This window comes from Eublepharis macularius, chromosome 4, assembly GCF_028583425.1.
Source record: "Eublepharis macularius isolate TG4126 chromosome 4, MPM_Emac_v1.0, whole genome shotgun sequence".
Taxonomy (NCBI): domain Eukaryota; kingdom Metazoa; phylum Chordata; class Lepidosauria; order Squamata; family Eublepharidae; genus Eublepharis; species Eublepharis macularius.
In genome coordinates, this window is record NC_072793.1 from 56,665,806 (window position 1) to 56,684,948 (window position 19,143).

At 42.8% G+C, this 19,143-nt stretch overlaps 1 protein-coding gene across 1 annotated transcript in view; it reads right to left on the bottom strand.

The window, feature by feature from the left end:
- Nucleotides 1-19,143, bottom strand: part of SLIT3 (slit guidance ligand 3) — a 633,135-nt gene that overhangs the window by 122,763 nt on the left and 491,229 nt on the right. Inside the window, exons 21-24 of the mRNA XM_054977013.1 lie at nucleotides 15,749-15,817; nucleotides 15,024-15,095; nucleotides 14,788-14,859; nucleotides 2,773-2,844 (exon numbers count right to left, since the gene is read on the bottom strand). Of these exons, the coding sequence (XP_054832988.1) occupies nucleotides 2,773-2,844; nucleotides 14,788-14,859; nucleotides 15,024-15,095; nucleotides 15,749-15,817 (285 nt within the window). The remainder of the gene's footprint in view (nucleotides 1-2,772; nucleotides 2,845-14,787; nucleotides 14,860-15,023; nucleotides 15,096-15,748; nucleotides 15,818-19,143) is intronic.

A 19,143-nucleotide genomic window follows, 5' to 3' on the forward strand; every position in this document is an offset into this window, starting at 1 on the left:
CACCTAGGTCTTAACCACCCTCTTTTGAGGTCTGGTGTTCAGATGGATGGAAGGACCTCTGGTTGCATGGTTGATGGTAAGGATACCTTGTAGGACAATGCTGGTAAGGTTGCTGTCCTTGGTATCTGAGCTTGGATGTCCGCTGGTGAGGCAGTGCAATGACACCTAAAGAGTTTGCAGTCTGATGTTTCTTTTTCATTTGTTGGAGGGAGTTGTCTCCTTTTTCAGAAAACAGCAGTGCACCCTCAAAGGGAAAGACCTCAATCTTATTTCGCTTCTCTTGAGGGAGAGCAGTTGAATGGAGCCAAGCATGGCATCTCATTGCAATGGCAGATGCCATCGATCTGGCAGAATAGTTGGCAGCATCCTTCCCAGCTGTCATCTGTTGTTTTGCCAATCTCGTCACTTCTGCTTGCAGGACTTTGACAAGGGCTTGATGATCATCAGGTAAGTCCTGGGTGTAACTGGACAGCCTCTCCCACAGAAACAAATTGTAGGATCCCATTAGCTTGAAAATTGGTGATCCTAAAATTGAGTGCTGCAGACGAATAAACTTTGCGACCTATAGCATCTAGCTTCCTGCCCACTCAATCAGCAGGGGCTGACAAGGAACCATGCCAAGAGCAGGCCTGAACCTCGTCGGCCACCAGAGAAGATGGTCTAGGGTGACTGAAGAGGAAGGAACAATCCTGCTGCTTAAGCTTGTAATAATTTTCAATCTTGTGGGAGGTCGCAAGAATAGAAGCTGACTTCTCCCATATGCCATGAACAATATCTAAGAGGTTCTCCATAGATGGGTAGATGACAGTACGTCCGAATGCAGAGCCTGTAGTATTTTGCTTTTAGGCTTGAAGGTAGAAGCTGACACATAGAGCTCTAATGGCCTCGCCACTTGAATCATCTGTTCAGAGAAATCCTTTTTTGGAGAAGAGGATGCTGACTCGTCCACTGCTTTTGAATTATTATGATAAGCAAAAGGCTCCATCCGGTCCCTGTGTGTGTTTTTCCTATGCACATCTTCAGACTGCTTGTCTGAGCCCCCCTCTCTCACCTTACTGCAACATGCCGGACAGTTTAACGCTGCTCCTCTACAGACTCCTCTTGCCTTCAAGATCAGTAACTATAGCTTTCTCTCTGCACTGATTTCCCACTTCCCAAACTTACTGTTTTCTAGTTCGATCTGTGTGGAGTGCTCTGTGTATTCTGTGTAATTGTTCTTTTACTGCTCATTTAATAAAACTACTCCTGTTGAACATCTGCTTGTTTATTAGAGAGTTCTCTAGAAGAAGAAATATACATTGGTTAAAAGATCCCAGTTACTCTCCTCTTGCAGCCTCTCCTTGCTAATTCCCCTAAGGAGATCACCTCTTAGGGTAACACTGCAACCGTTAAGGCTGGGAAATCCTCAGCAGCAGTGTACCCATCATCGTCTTGATGTAAAGACAGAGTACGGGAGGGAAAGGGGTCTAAAGTAGTAACATTACCTCATCTTCCACAACGGCCACTGGTGTGGGAACTGGTGAGCAACCATGAGCTCTGCATGTCATTGAAGACAGCAAAGGCTTTAATAGAATGCTTAGTCTTCAATATGAACTTTTTGGCCAGCAGTTCAGACACAGCATGTTCTGGTCGAGTCGGAACTGCTGAATGTTCCAGGGTGCCAGAATGAGGATGGCCAGATGGGCCATCATAAGGCACAGATAGAGGATCTGAAGATCTAGATGGAAGCGGAGAATGACATCTGATTGGATCTGGTGTTCGGACCCCTGGAACCAATGATGTGGTTCGAACTGGGGTGCTGGATCTTTCGCATCAGATTTCTTTGCTGCTGGTTTGTCAGAGCCTGAAAGTACCTTCTCCCAAAGTGCTGCCATGAAATGAGAGGCATGATCACTCCTAGCTTTGGGAGTAAAATGCTGGCAGTGCTCACAGCTGGAGACAATGTGAAATTTGCCCAAACAGAGAAGACAGAGATCTTGTTCATTAGAGCGAGGCATCTTAGTTTCAAACTGAGAATACTTTTTGAATAATGCTTTCTGAGATATATTGTAGGAAAAAGATAAAGAATGGCAAGATGGACAGAACTGAGAAAGAACCTCTGTCGGTGGCGAATGAAAAACTGATGGAAATAAGAGCACTCCGCCTCACAACCTGCGTTTTTGGCAGGAATAGCCCTGCACATGCACAGTAGAGGCAGAGAACCCCCTTACAGACTTGAAGAGTTAAAGAAATCTCTCTATGGCTAGCCTGCACTTGCACAATCCCAATGTGTGCCTACACAGAAGAATGATGACGAACATTCTCCTCTTGCAAAATGTGGAGTTGGTTTAAAACCTTATCATGTGGGTAAAAAATACATTTGGAAACTGCTACTGGGAGAGAGTAGTCTATAAATGTAACAATCCCCACTGCCAATACATCTAATTACTTGCAAATCCATTCATGCATCAGGCATCATCAAAAACCCAGCTGGTCTTTTTCATGATTTATTGAAAACAAACATCCAGCTGGATTGTTGATACTTTGGCATTTAAATCTGATATAAAAGTTTGGAAATTTCTGTTCAAGTTTGTAACCTTTTTCAAATTTAATTCACCTCCAGGCATTGATTAATGTTTCAAAAGATCATGCATGCAGCCCTGTCTTTAAATTTGTATTGAAGGTGCAGCTTGCACACATAAATGGAGCAACAACATAAAATAGCTGTATAAATTCTGTTTAGCAAAATGATTTGTAAACCGTCACTAGTCTATTTAAGGGAACAATACTTACAGATGGGAAAGTGACAGAAGATCATTAAAGGATCCTTCAGGGACACTGGAAATATCATTGCCATGAAGAGTCCTAAGAGAAGAGGAAATAACATGACATTAGAATATGGCACCACCAAAATCAATGTTAAAACACGCAGAATTTAAAAACCACTTTCCAAAACCCACTAGATACATAATTGGGAAACAGTCTGATTTATCACCTTCATAATTTAAAATTAAAACAATTAACAATGTGTTTTCATTGTTTCTTCTTTATGATAATAGTGTTTATAGAAAGAAAAATAGGTATTTATAAGTGGGGAACTGCAAGGGCTTGTGGGGGGTTTACTTAGTTTCCCTCCTGTGTCCCCTTTCCTCCTCCTGGGACCTCTCCTGGGACCCCTCATATCCTCTCCTCTTTCCCTCCATCCTTCTCTTTTTCTCACTCACCAAGAATTCTTTTATCTTCTCCCTTACAGTCTTAAGATTTATTTATTATTCATTCATGTCATTTATAAACTGCCTTTCTCCTAAAGGGATTCAAAGCAGCTTACATCACGCTCTCTTCCATTTTATCCTTACTCTGTGAGCTAGATAAGTCTGAGAGAGAGACTGGCTGGCTCAAGGTCAACCAGTAAGTTTCCATGGCAGGGTGGGAATTTGTACCTAGATCTCCCACCATTACTCCAGTCTGGGCTTCAGCTTCTCCCCCCTGGCAGCCTCTCCTTGGGAACAGTCTAGCCAAGTTGCAAAAGTCATGTAGTAGCAAGATGCTCAGGGAATTTTTTCAGTGGCCATTGCCAGACCCAGTCCATTACCACCATTGCACTTAGATGTATTATGCAAATTCTAGCAAGTTGCCTAGTGGTTGCTGCTGGGCTTGGCACTGTTTAAGTCCTCACTCTAGGGCAGGAGGGCGAGATTCTAGGGTGGACTGAGAGACCAAAATAGCCCTGGAAAGAGGCCTCTCCCAGCTCTTTACTGACAGAAACCAAGGTCTGAAGGTTAGCAATACTGATGGGGTTACCTAGCGATCCCTTCAATGAAGGCATTCATTTCTTTTTTTTTTTAATTTTTTTTATTTTTCAGTATACTACACAACACTACAATAACACTACACAAGACTATCACAAGGAAAGGAAAAGGATGAAGAGAAAGGGAAGGGGCGGGGAAAAGGGGACATAAAGGGAAGGATAAAGTACATTCAACACTACACTTCAATGTTTTCCCTTCATACTGCCATAATAGAAAAAAATAGCTCAATAAAATGATGATGGGGTGGTTAATCATACAGATTACACATTTCAAATTCTAATTAAACTTTCCTCCCCCTTCTGGGTCCCGGACGCAATTCTCTCTGTGCAACCGCAGCTGCGGTGCTCTCCCCCCCCCCCTCAGGCTTCTCCTTTTCTTCGTTCTTGGTACACTGGAATTCCGGGTTTTTATCCTCAAAATCCTTTAGTTGATCTTCTGATAGTATCTTATAGGCTTGATCTTTATGTCTAAACCATATTCCTTCCGGAAGTAACCATTTATACTTTATTCCATGGTCCCTCAGAAGAGCTGCGAACTTTTTGTACTTAAAACGTCTTTTCCGGACTAGAAATGGAACGTCCTTTAAAATCTTGACTTTAAGACCCATAAAGTCCAAATCCGCATTGTATGAGTTATATAGGATAGTGTCCCGAATCTTTTTAAATGAAAAGTCAATAATGATCTCGCGAGGCAACTGTCGCTTTGTTGCATATTTTGAAGAAGCCCGACGGACCTCCAAAATGGCGCTTTTAACCTCTTCTTTAGTTGTCCTCGCGGGTGTCGCCAGTAGTTCCGAGACCAAATCCCACAGATCCTCATTTTCCTCCTCTTTCACATTTTGGAGACGCAAAGTTGTCTGCATTCGTTCCACCTGTAGCCCGATCAGCTGGTTCTCCACCAACTTCAGCTCTTTTTTCGTAGCCTTCACAAGTGACGCACTTTCCAGAGCAGACTTCTCTGCCCCCCCCCCGCTACTTCCTTAATGGTTTTCACTTCGCTTTCAATTGAGCCCACCCTTTGATCAGTTTCGTTCAGCTTGTCAACAAAGGGTTTTATGGCTTCCACCACCACCCTGCGCACCAACTCTTCGAGCGACTCTCCCTTCTGTAAGGTAGCCGAGATTGACTTACCGAGAGCGGGACTTTGCTTCTTTGCTGCCATTTGGGGGGGGGGGGGCGCCAGCCAGATCCTGGAACTCACCGAAAGGGAAGAGCGAGTCTTCTTCAGATCAACCTCTCCTTCACAAACGCTTGTAGAACAGAAGGGATTCGCTTGTTTACAGGCTTCCGCCTGTTTCTTTTATTTGCCGTTTCTCGTTGCCCGGCGGCACTCAAGGCGCCGCGCACGTCTGCCGGCCTCCATAGGGACAAACGGGCAATTCCCCCCCGCATTGATTCCGGGAGGTTCTTCCCGCAGCGTCCCGGACCCTGCCTCCCTAACTGGGAGTCCTGGGGGCTAATCCTTGCAGATCAGCCGCCCGGTCAGGGTGCCCGGTCGTTTCCTCCCGGACCTGCCGAGAGGAGCGTCCGGCATGGCTGAGAAAGCGAAACCGAATCCCGAAGGCATTCATTTCTTAAAGGTACAGATTCTGCTTCTATTATTGGAGGGGTTAACCCCTGAGTTTTGTCACTGTCATCATCATCATCTTTTTCTGTAAACATGGCTTTCTCAGGTTTGTAGAAAGAGCAGTCTTGTCTGTTCATAGCTCTAATATCTGGATTTAAAAATCCACCGATGGGCCCATGTTGAGAATTAAGATATATTGGGGGACCTACAAGGATCTGAACACATTTCATTTTCTCCTCCTTCACTATTTCTTCTTTCCCTTCCCTGAAAACTCCCACAGCCATTTGCAGCTTCCTTTTCTCCTTCCCACCCATCAACCAACCTATCTTCATTTGCCCCATTCCTGTCTTCAGCTGTTTTTCCTTTCCGCTTACCTGGCAGCCTCTACCTGGGAAAACTATGGCCCAGTTGTTTGGTGCAGGCTATGGGTCTGGCCTCAGTTGTGATGCTGGCCACTGGGCCCAGTTGCATGGTGGGGAACCTGCAAGGGCTTGTGAGGGGGTCATTCTTTCCCCCCGTTTCATACTCCCTATATTATTTCTTCTTTTCCTCTCCCTGGCAACCTCCATATCTTTCCCTGGCAACCTCCATATCTTTCCATATTTTTCCATCTTTCCCTTTCCATATTTCTTTTCCTTCTTCATTAATCCACCTATATTTTATTTGCATCCCATCTTGAACTATATTATTTATTTATTTACTTACTTATTTATATTGATTATTTATTCAGAGCCAGTTTGGTGTAGTGGTTAAGAGCGTGGGACTCTAATTTGGAGAGCCAGGTTTGATTTCCCACTCCTCCACTTGAGCCAGCTGGATGACCTTGGGCTAGTCACAGCTCTCTGGAGCTCTCAGCCCCACCCACCTCATAGGGTGTTTGTTGTGGGGATAATAATGACATACTTTGTAAACTACTCTGAGTGGGCATTAAGTTGTCCTGAAGGGTGGTATATAAATCGAATGTTATTATTATTGTTGTTGTTATTGTTATTTACGTAATTCATACCCTGGCTTTCTCTCCAATGAATACCTAATGCAGCTTACATCATTCTCTTCCACTCCATTTTATCTTCACAACAACCATGTGATGTAGATTAGGCTGAAAATGTTTAACTGGCTGAAGTCACCCAGTGAGCTTCCGTGGCAAAGTTGTGAAGAAAACCAGTGTGGGTGTTAGGTAGGATTCCCTCCTGCCTCCATGCCATAGTGGTTCCAGCCAGAATCAGGCCCTTGTGGAGCAGTTTACAGGATTTCCTGGCTGAGAACTCACTTTTTAAAAGGGGCTCTAAATTTCGACTTGTTCACCCTCAGCCACCTGACCATGGCTTCAAGACACTGGCCCAGGACCACTCCGGTTGCTTCTGGAGGCTTAGATAAAGAAATATGGGTGTCATAGCATATTATGCACCACAGATTATGGCCCATATTCTACCCTTTTATGATGCAGTGTGGGGGTATGTTGTGCCACTGAAGGCTAATTGAAACAATGATTTCCTGCACGGATATCAGTGCCATGCTGAACCATCCATCTTTTGATAATCACTTCTGTGCAGAAGCATATGCTGGATTAATGAGCATGTACTTTTTGTCTGCGACTGTGCAAGGGCTAAAGCAATCAAATAAAAATTACCCTTGTTTTTGTGGGTCAAGGCAAGAATGTAATGCTAACTTTATACATATACAATTTTATACATTCAGTTACTGCCTGTCTCCTTGCTCAGAAAGCCCTACTTAGTCATATCTTGGAGTAGGTTTTTGCTCTGAGGGAGATAACATGGGAACACTTTCACTCCTGTGCAAAAGGGAGCCGAAGCATGAATTGAGTGTCTTTCTTTCTGAGTTCTGTGCATTTGGAATCCTCTAGATTGATTTGATTTATTATGGTCTACAAAACTCTGGTGTCAGCTACAACCCTCACCACATGTCATCTACGTTGTTATTAAAAATCAATTCTCCTGGGGAGAAAAAGTGCTTCCAAGCGACAGCATGCAATCTGTTAGTGTCATTTATTTATTATCAGCATTCTCAAGAGAATCTCAGAAAGAAATAATCAGCAAAAGCTTTCCCACGTTTTCAGGTTTCTTTTTAGGAAAGATACATGGCTTATTGTCTGACTAAGTTTGATGTACAGGTAAAATAGGGTTGCGCTTACCTGTAACTGTTGTTCATGGTCTTCTGTGCAGGCAACACATGGATGAATTGCACATATGCAGGCCAGCTGTGGACATTCTAAAGCTGCCAGAGGTGCGAGACACTCGCCTAGCATTTTTGCATGCTTTTCCTCCAGGCGTGGCTATAAATGTGGGGTGAGGAGCTCCCTCCTTCAATTCTCTAAGCCACTGGTGTAGAAGGAAGAAAAAAGAGCACACAGTGGGGAAGGAGGGAGGGATGTATGCCTGCACAGAAGAAAGTTACAGGTATGTGCAACCCTGTTTTCATCATCATGTCTTCTGTGCAGTCCCACGTGGGAGATTAGCAAGCTAATTAATCCAGGAGGTGGGCATGAAACTCTTTAATGGAAGAGACTCTTGAGGATGGTCTTGCCCACAGCTGCATCCTTTCTGAAGTCTTTGTCAAAGGCACAGCTGCATCCTTTCTGAAGTCTTTGTCAAAGGCATAATACTTGATGAATCTAGATGGTGTAGACCAGGTGGCTGCCTTACACAAGTTCACAAGAGGGATGCCCAAGCAGGCTGATGAGGTGGATTGAGCCCTTGTAACTCTCATGTGTAATGGGATGGTTGCTTAGACTCTTTATAACAATCTTTAATGAGCCAAACTATCCAGTTTGAAATAGTGAAATGAGGAGGAGCCAAAGGAGGTCTTCACCAAGAGATTCTGTGTGTCATTCCACCACTTCAGGGATCTGTGAATGATCCTCGGATAGAAAGCCATTTGTATGAGTTCTCTTGGTGTGGGTTGAATACTCTGTAGGGGATGAAGCCTCTGCCTGGTGAATGGAACTGCCAGATTCAGAGATGCCATAAAACTTAACAGTCTTTTAATTGGTTTTGAATTTGGTGCCTGTATGAAAGGACCTTGTTCAGAGTGAGGAAAAATTTCCCTATTCTTTCTGGGGTAGGGAAAGCAAGGCCTAAGGAGGAATCTAAGACTGCCTCTACAAATAAAACTTTTTGCTGGGGAATCAGGGATGACTTCTCCATACTGACTCTTAGACTGAATTGGTGGAGGATGGTAAGGACCAGAGATGTGTCCTGGGACAGGGATTCTCTAGAGTGGCCCACCAAAAGCCAATTGTCAAGATAGGGAAAAGATAGTACACTTTTTTCCCCTGAGGTGGCTGACTACTACTGCCATGACATTCATAAAAATCCGAGGGGCAGAGAGGCTGAAAGGAAGAACCCTGTACTGGTAGTTCTTGGCGCCACTTTGAAAGCGAAAGAACTTTCTGGAGTTAACAGCTATTGGAACATGAAAATATGCATCCTTTAAACTGACCGTAACAAATCAAGCTTGAGTTTTTAACAGGGGTAAAACATCTCTTAATGACAAAATTCTGAACTTTTTGACCACTATAAACTTGTTTAAGGAACTGAAGTCTAAAATAGGAACAAGAACTTCCTGACTTTTTGTCGACAATAAAATATCAGGAAAACACCCCATCTGTGCAACCATAGGGAAGTAGTTCTATGGCCTGTTTTTGCAACAAAGATTGCACTTCCTCTAAAAGTAAGGCAGGAGGAGGTGGAGGGTTGCACAGAGTTGGTTGGAGTTGGTCAGAGTTGTATTGAACTCCAGGCAGTTGCCTTGGCTCGCTATGGACAACACTCAAGCGTTCTGAGTGATCAACTTTTAAGCCTACAGAGGAAGTGAGTTGTTGACTGATATAGCTGCGGATGGTGTGGCATCAAATACCTTGTTTATTGGATCCAGACTGATCCATAAGGGAATGGGAACCATCCTTTGATTTGGTTTGGAAGGATCTCCTCCAAGGTGTTGGAAATTGTAATGTCTGGTGTACTGCAGCAACAAGAAGGGAAGAAGAGCCTTCTATGCAGGAGGCAGCAAGGATCACTTAGTTTAGACAGTGAGAGCAGCATTTCTCTTGTTTTCTGGGGGTCATTTCCTTGTCTTGTTGCCTATTGGGCTAAACAAGGCAATATCCTGCTTCTTCTCTCTCCTGCCTTATCACTGTTCTCCAAGATGTAGTCAGATAGTCAGGACTCTATCTCTATCTTTCTTCTTCACTCTCAAGTATGTATTTCTTAAATAAACTTTTAGACTCTTTAATCAGCAAAGCGTAACTTCTCTGCTTTATTTGCACTCTGCCAACACAAGGTTGAACAGAGGCAGAGGAAGAAGGTTGCTGAGAGCCTCTAGGCAACGTGTGCATCGGTTTGGAATGGAACCAATTGTAAGGTGGATATGACCTTGGGGAAAATCTCTTACAGAAAAGGATTTTGGTAGATAGGTGGGATATCCAAGGACCTTGCCATCACCTTATCATCTTTAATCTTTTTGAGTGCATCGTCCATTGTGGACGAAGATCCATCTCTTCAAAAGGAAGGTCTTCTACCCTCATCCTTTGGTGAGGAGCTAGGGCTGTGGTTTTGAGCCACTCATGCCTCTGTATCACAATTGCAGAGGCCATAGTTCTTGAAGAGTAATCTCCAATATGTATGGAAGTATTAATTTGTTATTTGGAGAGCCTTAACACTTCTTGCAAAATTTTAGCAATATTTTCTCATCCGGCTTGGGCCTATCTTTTCCCATAAGAAAAGCTGGTATTGGCTCTCAATGGCCTCATAATTACTGATCCTAAATGTTAAGGCTGCAGAAGCATAAACCTTTCTATCCATTCTTGCCTTTTTTATTAATTGGAGCTGAATGGCCTGTACTTTTTTGGAGGCTTGGAGGGTCTTGGTGACAATCAAATTGGCAGGAGGGTGAGAGAACAAGAAATCTGAGCCTTTTTGTTTGGCTTTATACATATTGTTCAGCTTTTTCGACACTGCTAGAGTCAAGGGTGGTCTGGACCACACATCTTTACTCACATGAAGTGTGCCTTGTATTATTGGAAATGCACCAGTCCAACCATTTCTGAACGTAGGACCTTGAAGACCAGATCCAAAGAGATTAGAGTAGGGCAGGTCACCTCAATGTCCAAAGATCTCACCATCTGGACTAACTGCTTGGTAAACAAGTGGAGATCTTCACACAGGGATAAAACAGAATCCTCAGTAAGAAATTCTGGTGGAGAAGGTTCCAATGCAAGAACTGATACGGCGGCAGAATTGTCATCAGATTGCATCATATGGTTCAAAGTTAGTTAGAGGGCAACGTTATTTTCTGAAACTGTGGCCGGAACTGATGTCGGTTTCGATTTACTTCCTGGTTCTGCGTGAACCTAAACATAAGCATCTTTGTTATGGAGGAAGTAATGAGGAGGCAGATACATGCCCAGTAAAGCTTCAAACCCGTAAGCATAGTAATGATATGGGGAACCATAAGGAGAGTAATGGAACCGATGGCGTCTATGGTGAGAAGCCAGTTGCAAGTGATTATCATTCTTAGATGGGTCCCTTCTGTCTTTCTGCAGGTTATATTGGTGACAGCAGCAATGGAGAAATGACTGTAGATGGTTCCATGACCTCAGGAATCTCACCATCTAGGGTTTGGAGATGGTGTCCTCAGAACCCTGAGTGGGCTTGATGCAACCACTGTGGTCGGAGCTGAAGACTAGAATTTTTTCCTATTTTGTGACTTAAAAGTCAATGCGTTATCTGCATGCTTCAACTTGGGCTTAGCCTTTTTTGTAAGTGACTCTGATTGGCACCAAGATGGAACAGTCAAAGGCGTGGCTGGAACTGACTGATTCTGAACTGTAACAGGTGCTGAACATGTTGCAGGAACAGAAGAGGTCTGTTCTGGGTGCTGTGGTCCAATATCTGTGGCATTTTGAGTGGAGTCAGTAGAGCCCTTCAAAGTTGACTCCCACAGAGTCACTTTAAGCCTTGACATCCTTTCATGGTGTGCTTTGGGCATAAACTGTTTGCAGACAATACAGCACAAGGTGTCATGGCCCTTGCCCAGACAAAGCAGGCATTTGTCATGCCCATCCAATTGGGCCATTTTGATTCTAGTTCTTGAACACTTCTTGAAGACAGCCTTTGATGCATGGAGTCAAAGGCCCAAACTCACATCTATCTTTGGAATCAAGGAGCGGAGTGAAGAACATGTCCTTTAATGGCAGCTAAAGAAGAACTGAGGGAGGGAGCTGCTCACCCTGCCTTTTATAGTGGAGACGGGGGGAAAGTGTACAAAAATGTCTAGGCGAGATTATTGCACCTCTAGGAGCTTTAGAATGTCCGTGGCTGGCCTGCACATGAGCAGTTCCCCCATGTGGGACTGCAGAGAAGACAGAACAATGAAAGGATCTTTTTCATGTATGAGCCGCTCCTTTCCTAACTGTTTTTGTTTTCAAGGAAATTTGCTCTATCAATATTAAAAAGGAAGATTATTTTATTAATCTGAAAGCATCCCTGAATACTAACATATGCCTTGTTCATAAACTCAGGTTCTGTGTTGCTGTTTAGGCTTTTGTGTGTGTGTGTGTGTGCGCGCACGCGCACGCGTGCCACCCCAACAAAGGGCTTTCAAGACAAGTGAGAAGCAGCAGCGGTGGCTTGGCCAGTGTCTTCCTCTGCAGAGTCTTCCTTGGTGATTTCCCATCCAAATACTGACTTGCTTAGCTTCCAAAATCTGATGAGACTGGGCTATACCATGTTGCCTTCCCTCCTGTTTAGGCCTTTTTATACATTCATTTTCAGGTGTACCTGCAGATGTCTTATCATGTAAATACACCAAAGAGTTGGTGTGGGATGTATTTCCCTGTTGGGAGTACACTCTGTGGCAAATCCAGGTTTGCTGATGTGTAATGAGTAAAATTCCCTTGGCTAGTCCGCAAAAATAACATTGGCCTTCTGTTTTGCTAATTTTCCAAGTGCAAAGCGTCCAGTATTTCAAAGACTTTTCTTTTGGTAAAATGTGTAAAGCAAATATATGAATGCTACATAAAAGACATATGTTGGAAATACAAGCAGGGGACATGTGAGGACTTACAGCTGGTATCTTTTTTTACCCCTCTTTCCCTTTGCTGGCTGCCCCCACAGCTTCATCCCTTTTCCTACTTCCTTCTCTCTTTCCCACCCACCAGTAATCCTACCTTTATGCCCCTCCCATCTTCAGCTTTCCGTCCTTCCCTCTCACTGGCAGCCTCTACTCAGGAAAACTCTGCTCCAGTTCTGCAGTGCTGGCTGGACCCAGTTGCAAGGTGGGGAATCCACAAGGAATTTCTGGGCACCTCAGGTTCCTCTTTCTCTCCTGGTAACCCCCACATCCTTATCTTTCCCTGCTTCCATCTCTTCTTTTTACTCACCAACCAACCTACCTTTTATCTGTCCTCAACTTCAGCTATATTAATTATTTAATTTACATACCACCTTTCTCCCCAGTGGGGATCTGTAGCAGCTGATATCAGCGTTGCTAGGCCATGCAATCCCTGGCGAGAATTTGAAAGGCGGTAACATGGGGGGCACGTGGTATCACAAGTGCTATGATGTCACTCTAGGAATTGCTGTTAAATTATGGAGTCTTCACAATTCCTAGAGCTATGTGATGTCACCTCTGGGTTTTCCCCAGAAGTGATGTCATACTGCATGCAATTCCAGTATTTTCTTCCCATTATGGCTTAGAGCAGTGGCGAGCAACAAGTGTTACCAATAGAAGACTTTCCACCATAGCAGGAGACCTAGCAACCCTAGCTGACATCATTCTGCTCTCCTTTATTTTATCCTCACACCAACTCTGTGAGGTAGGTTAGGCTGAGAGTTTATAACGGGTCCAAGGTTATCCTGCGAGCTTTCACAGCAAACTGGGGATTTGAACCTGAGTCTTCCAGATCCTAATTTGAAGCTCTAAGCACTAAGTACTAGCTTTCATGCTAGTAATCACTGTTGAATAGTAGCAAGCATCTGGGCCTGCCTGTGGTTGATGGTGGGTGTGGCCTCGATAAGTCCTCCTTCAACAACCAAAGCAGTGCTGAGTAGAGCCCTGCCTTTTACTGACAGAAATCAAGGGTTGAAAGCTGGCAATACTACTGTAATTTCTTAGCAACCCCCACAATGGCCACTGCAGAGGATATTAATTTGTTAAAGCTACATGCACTATTCTATTAAACTACTTTTTTAAAAATCCCCAATGCATTTTGTTTTTTTAGATTTCAGATTTCTCTGCAAACCTGAGCATTTTCTCAGGCATCTGGAAAAAGCTGTCTTCTTTGCCCATGACTCCAATCTCTGAAATTAAGGATCCACAGATTTGCTCATGCTGATAATTAGATACACTGACCAGCAGGAGATCCACAAGGACTGGGCGGGGGGCGGAGAGGGGGAATCTCTTTTCCGTATCCCCAACTACTTCCTCTTTTCTTTCCTTGAGAACCCTCATAGCCTCTTTTTCTGCAGGTACCCTTTCCTTTCAGCTTTTCATGCAAGAGTGTTCTCTTTGAAGAGTAATGCTAAGTTTGGGGGAGTTTTTGCTGTGACTTTATTTCAATGTATGTTTTGGGTGGCAATGTTTCTATACTGTTTATTTTACTATTGCAATTTGTTATTGCTTATGTAAGCTGTCTTGAGTTTGAGGAGAAAGGTGAGATATAAATATTTTTAAATAAATAAGCAAACAAAAATAACCACAAGCTATTCACTCTACATGTCTCCCAAAATGCCTGTTCATTTCCAAAGATGGCAAACTGCCTATTGTGCAAGGAGGAAGACAGAAGGTTTCAGGAAACATGTGGGTGGTAGAGCCCACATGCTTCTGGCACTTTACGCTTTCATAGATCATCTGACTGTGATGACACTAGCTGCAGAAATGAAGGGAAACTGCTGTAAACATGCATGATGTGCTACCCATCTACTTCCTAGAGCTTCTTTTCCTGCTTCCCAGGTAGGCCTTATAGAATTATGTGGCAGCCGGTCAGTAGAAAAGAAGTAACAGACTACAGGCTCATTGCCTGTGCACTTTCTTCCTCTGCACTAAATGCCTTGGCCATTCTAGTTACCATCCACTATACCATACTATTTTATGGACCCAGTGGTGTCCTGCTACAAAAGGATGCAGAAGCATATGACACAGACCTTCTTCTAAATAGTCTACTTCAAACTTCTTAAGCATCTTTAAAATTAATAATCCTTTTAAAGCCCAAAAGGATGTCACACTCTGCATACAAACCCAACATTCACCCGTGTCAGTGGTTAGAGGCTATTTTACATCTCAGTACAAGTACATTGGAGCTAATTGTCTGGAAACGTGTGTGATGTAATGAGTCAAGTGAAAGCCATCTGCTCATTAAAAATCCTGCTGTCAACTACAGCTTCCTAAATCACAATCCAGATATAGTGATACTTACAGCACTCTGAGAGACTTGAGCCCATTGAATGCATGGACTGGGATACAACGTAGCTTGTTGTAGCTCAGGATCCTAAAAGAACCAGAGAAAAGAGGTTCCATGTCTTTGCCACTGATTCAGTGAGGCATAAGCAGAGCAGAATTCATTAACCCAGAAACATTAAGTAGTTATTGCTTAATGTAATCGACCACATTGAACAGCAATTAGAGCTGATGCCAGAACTACTGCCTACTTACAGTGTTGAGAGCTGTGTCATATTACTGAAGGTGTAATTGGCCAACATGCTGATGCTGTTGTTGCTCAAGTCACTGATGGAAGACACAAACATAAAGGTCACTGAAACCATCCATGCTGAAAATAAGTCTTTTCTCAAACTTAGATCAGAACCAAAAAGGAAGGTTTTCAAAGCAAACTATTAACAATGACCAGTACACTGGTGCCAGAGCTGGAATGCTCCCAGAAAATCAAAGCAAACACTCGTACAGTAATACCTTTTTATTAGTTACAATGTTCAAAATTCCAACCCCCCCCACAAAAATTAGTGCCTGGTGAGATGCGCTAAATGGGGAAGGTGGTATTTTTTCTTATCTTGAAAGGATTATATTTTGTAAAAACGAAGCTAAATAATACATGTACTCAAACCACCTTACTAATTAAAGATTTAATACTGCTACCAGCAGAGAGGGCTCCAGACAACTTGCCTTTGTGTGCCCTTTACAGAAACAGGATTATCATCTGTCTCAAGCCATATAATGAGTGATCCCTCTTCTAAAGGTAGAGTTGGGTTTATGTTTTCCATTTCCAGAGGAAACTGAGCCTATATCTGCAAGATGCCTCTAGCAACACATATACTGGCCAGCCATTCAAATGTATTGCTCTACAGGAATGTACATTATGCCCAAGCACTGTAAAATGGAAGAAATCATTTTGATGGGGTGGCATTACATGCTCAGATACTTACATCAGGGTCAAGTGTCTGAACACAGAGAGGTCCTTTGGCACAGCAGACAAATGATTTCCTTCCAGATACCTGAAAATAAATTTTTGACAATTAAAATTTTATTGTCACTTCTGTAAATATTGAAAATTTAGGACGTTAAACAATCTGGGCAAATTTATTTTTTGAATGAGCAGCACCTGGGAGGGGGTTACACCAAAATATATTCACATTCCGTTTGCTTCATTTTTTATCCATGTTATTTGTTTTTATTGATTTCAATAGTACTAACCATTTTTCTAGCGCTAACATTCAGAGGTATTTTTGTTTCATTTTCCACCCAATTGGGGAGACAGTCTCAGAGATTGTAGCTTGCAGTCATGGCACTTCATGGGGAATGGTTTGCCAAATGTCAAGTACGTAAGAGAAAGTTGTTCCATTTTATTGGCCACTAATGCAAAATGCATTTCTGGCTCTTTGTATTTTTCCATCCAATTAGGATAAAAATCTCAGAGGTTGCATCTCTTACTGAATAACTTCTTCCATATAGATAAGAGAGAAAGAGCTCATTAAACAAGCAATTAAACCTTACTTGCAGAGTGGGCACATTAAGGTGTTTGGCATCCCAAGAATGCATGCACTGCATCACACACATACTTATACAATTTCGCAATGGCAAAGCAATAACAATGCAAAGCAACTGACACAGAACGCATAAATGTGAGTCTCCTAATGAAAGTATTTTACATGGAGAGGAAAATGGCAGGTCCAAGCTTATATAGGGTCCAAAAAGGAAATTTTTTTACAAAGCAATGATTGGCTGAAATGCTGTAAACAGAAAACTATCATTGAGATCATCTTTGATGGCAAGACTGATAATCCACCCTATTGGCTGGCAAATGCATCTGTCATTTCCATTACTTCCTCATGCACTCTCTCTTCACTCTCCCACTACCCCTGTTGACTTGAAACAGCACTGGGGAAGTACTACAATACAGAGATTAATGATCTTCTCTTATTGTATCTGAACAAGAGGGGGAACCAAGTGACTTAAGGAGTGGGGGATCCCATACTTGCCAGGCCACCCACTCACTGGCTCCTGCTCCCCCACCCACCTGCTGGTCTGTATAACTGCTGCTTCTATGGCTCGTGCAGTGGGTGGGTGGGGGGCTTCTGCTATTACCCACCTGCCTGCATTGTGGCCCCCATGGCTCATACAGAAGAGTTAGGGCAGCTCTTTCCTCCCCATTCACCTCTACTGCCACCCCTCCATGGCTCACTTGTTGGTGGGGGTGGCAGCTATTTCCTTGCCCACCCATGTTAATGCCCCTCCATCACAGCAGAGGGGCAGTGGCAACAGCTCCTTCTCCTTCCTCACTTGCTTGCCTACTTGTGTGCATCATCATTTTTTTTTTTTTGGTTTGTAGTGGCATGCCTATTCTGCTAAAATGTACTCACACACAGACTAAAACATCCCCAGAAGCATTTTATCAGAGAGGCTCTTAAATGTTATAAATATTCTGCAGCCAAAATGAAACAACTTAAATGTGTATTAAATATCATTTTTGGATGAGTGACCAATAGTTATCTAGTTGATAGAATGGCTTCTTGAATGCCCTTTTGCTCCCCTTGTAAACCAATGGACTGCCAGGAAAACATGTTTGCTTCTTAACTGGAAGAGCAGACAGTAAAAATGAGAGGATTCTTTTGTACAAATTTGAAATAAATCATTTAACTCTTCTATAGGTCGCATTAATGAAGAGGTGAGGAAAGAAATCACAGATGTCCTTGGTATAAGGTTGTGTTTAATTAAAGCTACTAAAAAGAACTTCAAATGCTAATTGACCTCATTAGAATTATTTCTGCCCTCTGACTGCAAATTGCTCATGCAGGCAATATTTCAATAACACATCAGAAGCTGACTCAGTCTAGCTGTGCTAATCCATACAACCATCTACATTAACTGCTTAGTAAAAATGCTAAATGGATATGCAATGCCCGATATAACTGAGGCAGCATTATTTAAAATATGCATGCAAAGTCAGATAATACTGAGGCTGTATTTTAATTGTATAAAATGCTTTATTATAAAAATCTGCCTCAAAGGCACATGTATGGCGATTAAAATTCACACATGATTATAGTAGCGCAGATCTGGATCTTGTCTGTCCAATATTATCAAGGCAAGAAGTATGCTGTTGAAACATCTAAAAACACATTCTTTTTCAGCCTGCTTTTATGCCTGTTCACAGCCACTATTTCTCTTGTCTGCTACTGCTTTGGCACCATTTTGAAAAGAGGTTCTTTCTCCTTTACTATGTAATCGTAGCCAAACAGGAATAATGTAATAAAAATGATGATATCATAAAAACCACAGAAACCAATGCTTTCTGGTGAACTCAGAGAAGGCAAATGAAACATTGCCACTCTCACCCTGAAGTCCCAATCCAAATCACCATATCAGAGTGATTGCCACTAAATGAGCCGCATTTATTTCCATCCTTGGCATGAAGCCCACATGGCTGCTTCAAGGTGTGAACTGCAAGTCAAGCGTGATCCTGACCAGGCAGGTACCTTGCCTACTTTCCTGAAACATGAGTCTAGTGCCATAATGAACAACAGTGCTCAGAAAAGCCTCTGGTGGCATGTCAATAAGACACATGTGGCTCAAGAGCCACTGACTGAGTTATTACATACAGATATAAAATTGACATTGGGAGAAAAATTAATTTCTCATTCCAGGATCAAACGCAAGAATCAGATAATTTGAATTCCCATTCTTCTTCTCAGTAAAAGAGGGGGAAAATGCACTAAGTGAGCCTCAAGGGAAAACGTGTTCCAAAATGCCATGATGACTAAAGCCTTAGCTCTGCAGGTGGGGACACAGAGAGAGCAGGACTTGGGAGGAAGATTTCAACCAGATCTTTCAGCACAATAATAATACAACCCCCTGCAGCATGGCTGCCATGTGACCAACTGAAATTTCCAGGAATGTATGTATGATTATATTTTTATTTTGCCTTTCCTCTAAGGAACTCAGTGTGAGTTTCATGGTCCATTCTGCCCCATGAGTTCTGATTCGCTGACGATCACTTGGATTTTCATGAGACTGAAATCACACAGAACAGTTCAGAGCCCGGAGGATAGATTGGATTTTGGGGATGATTGCCAGAGTCATCCAGTAAGCTTCACAGCACAGTGGGAATTTGATTTCTCCCGCCCTAATCTCACTTTAAATACTATAATACATTATAGTGCATCTAGTTTATGTACATTTGCAATGTTTAGTTAATGTAATGTACTTATTATGTTGAGGCAAGAAGTTGTGACCCATGAGTAAGAAAGGAAACTACAAATTTGGATTTGGAATCATAGCTTTGCAATTTAAGTATTTTGGATCAAAATTAAATGAAAGTTAA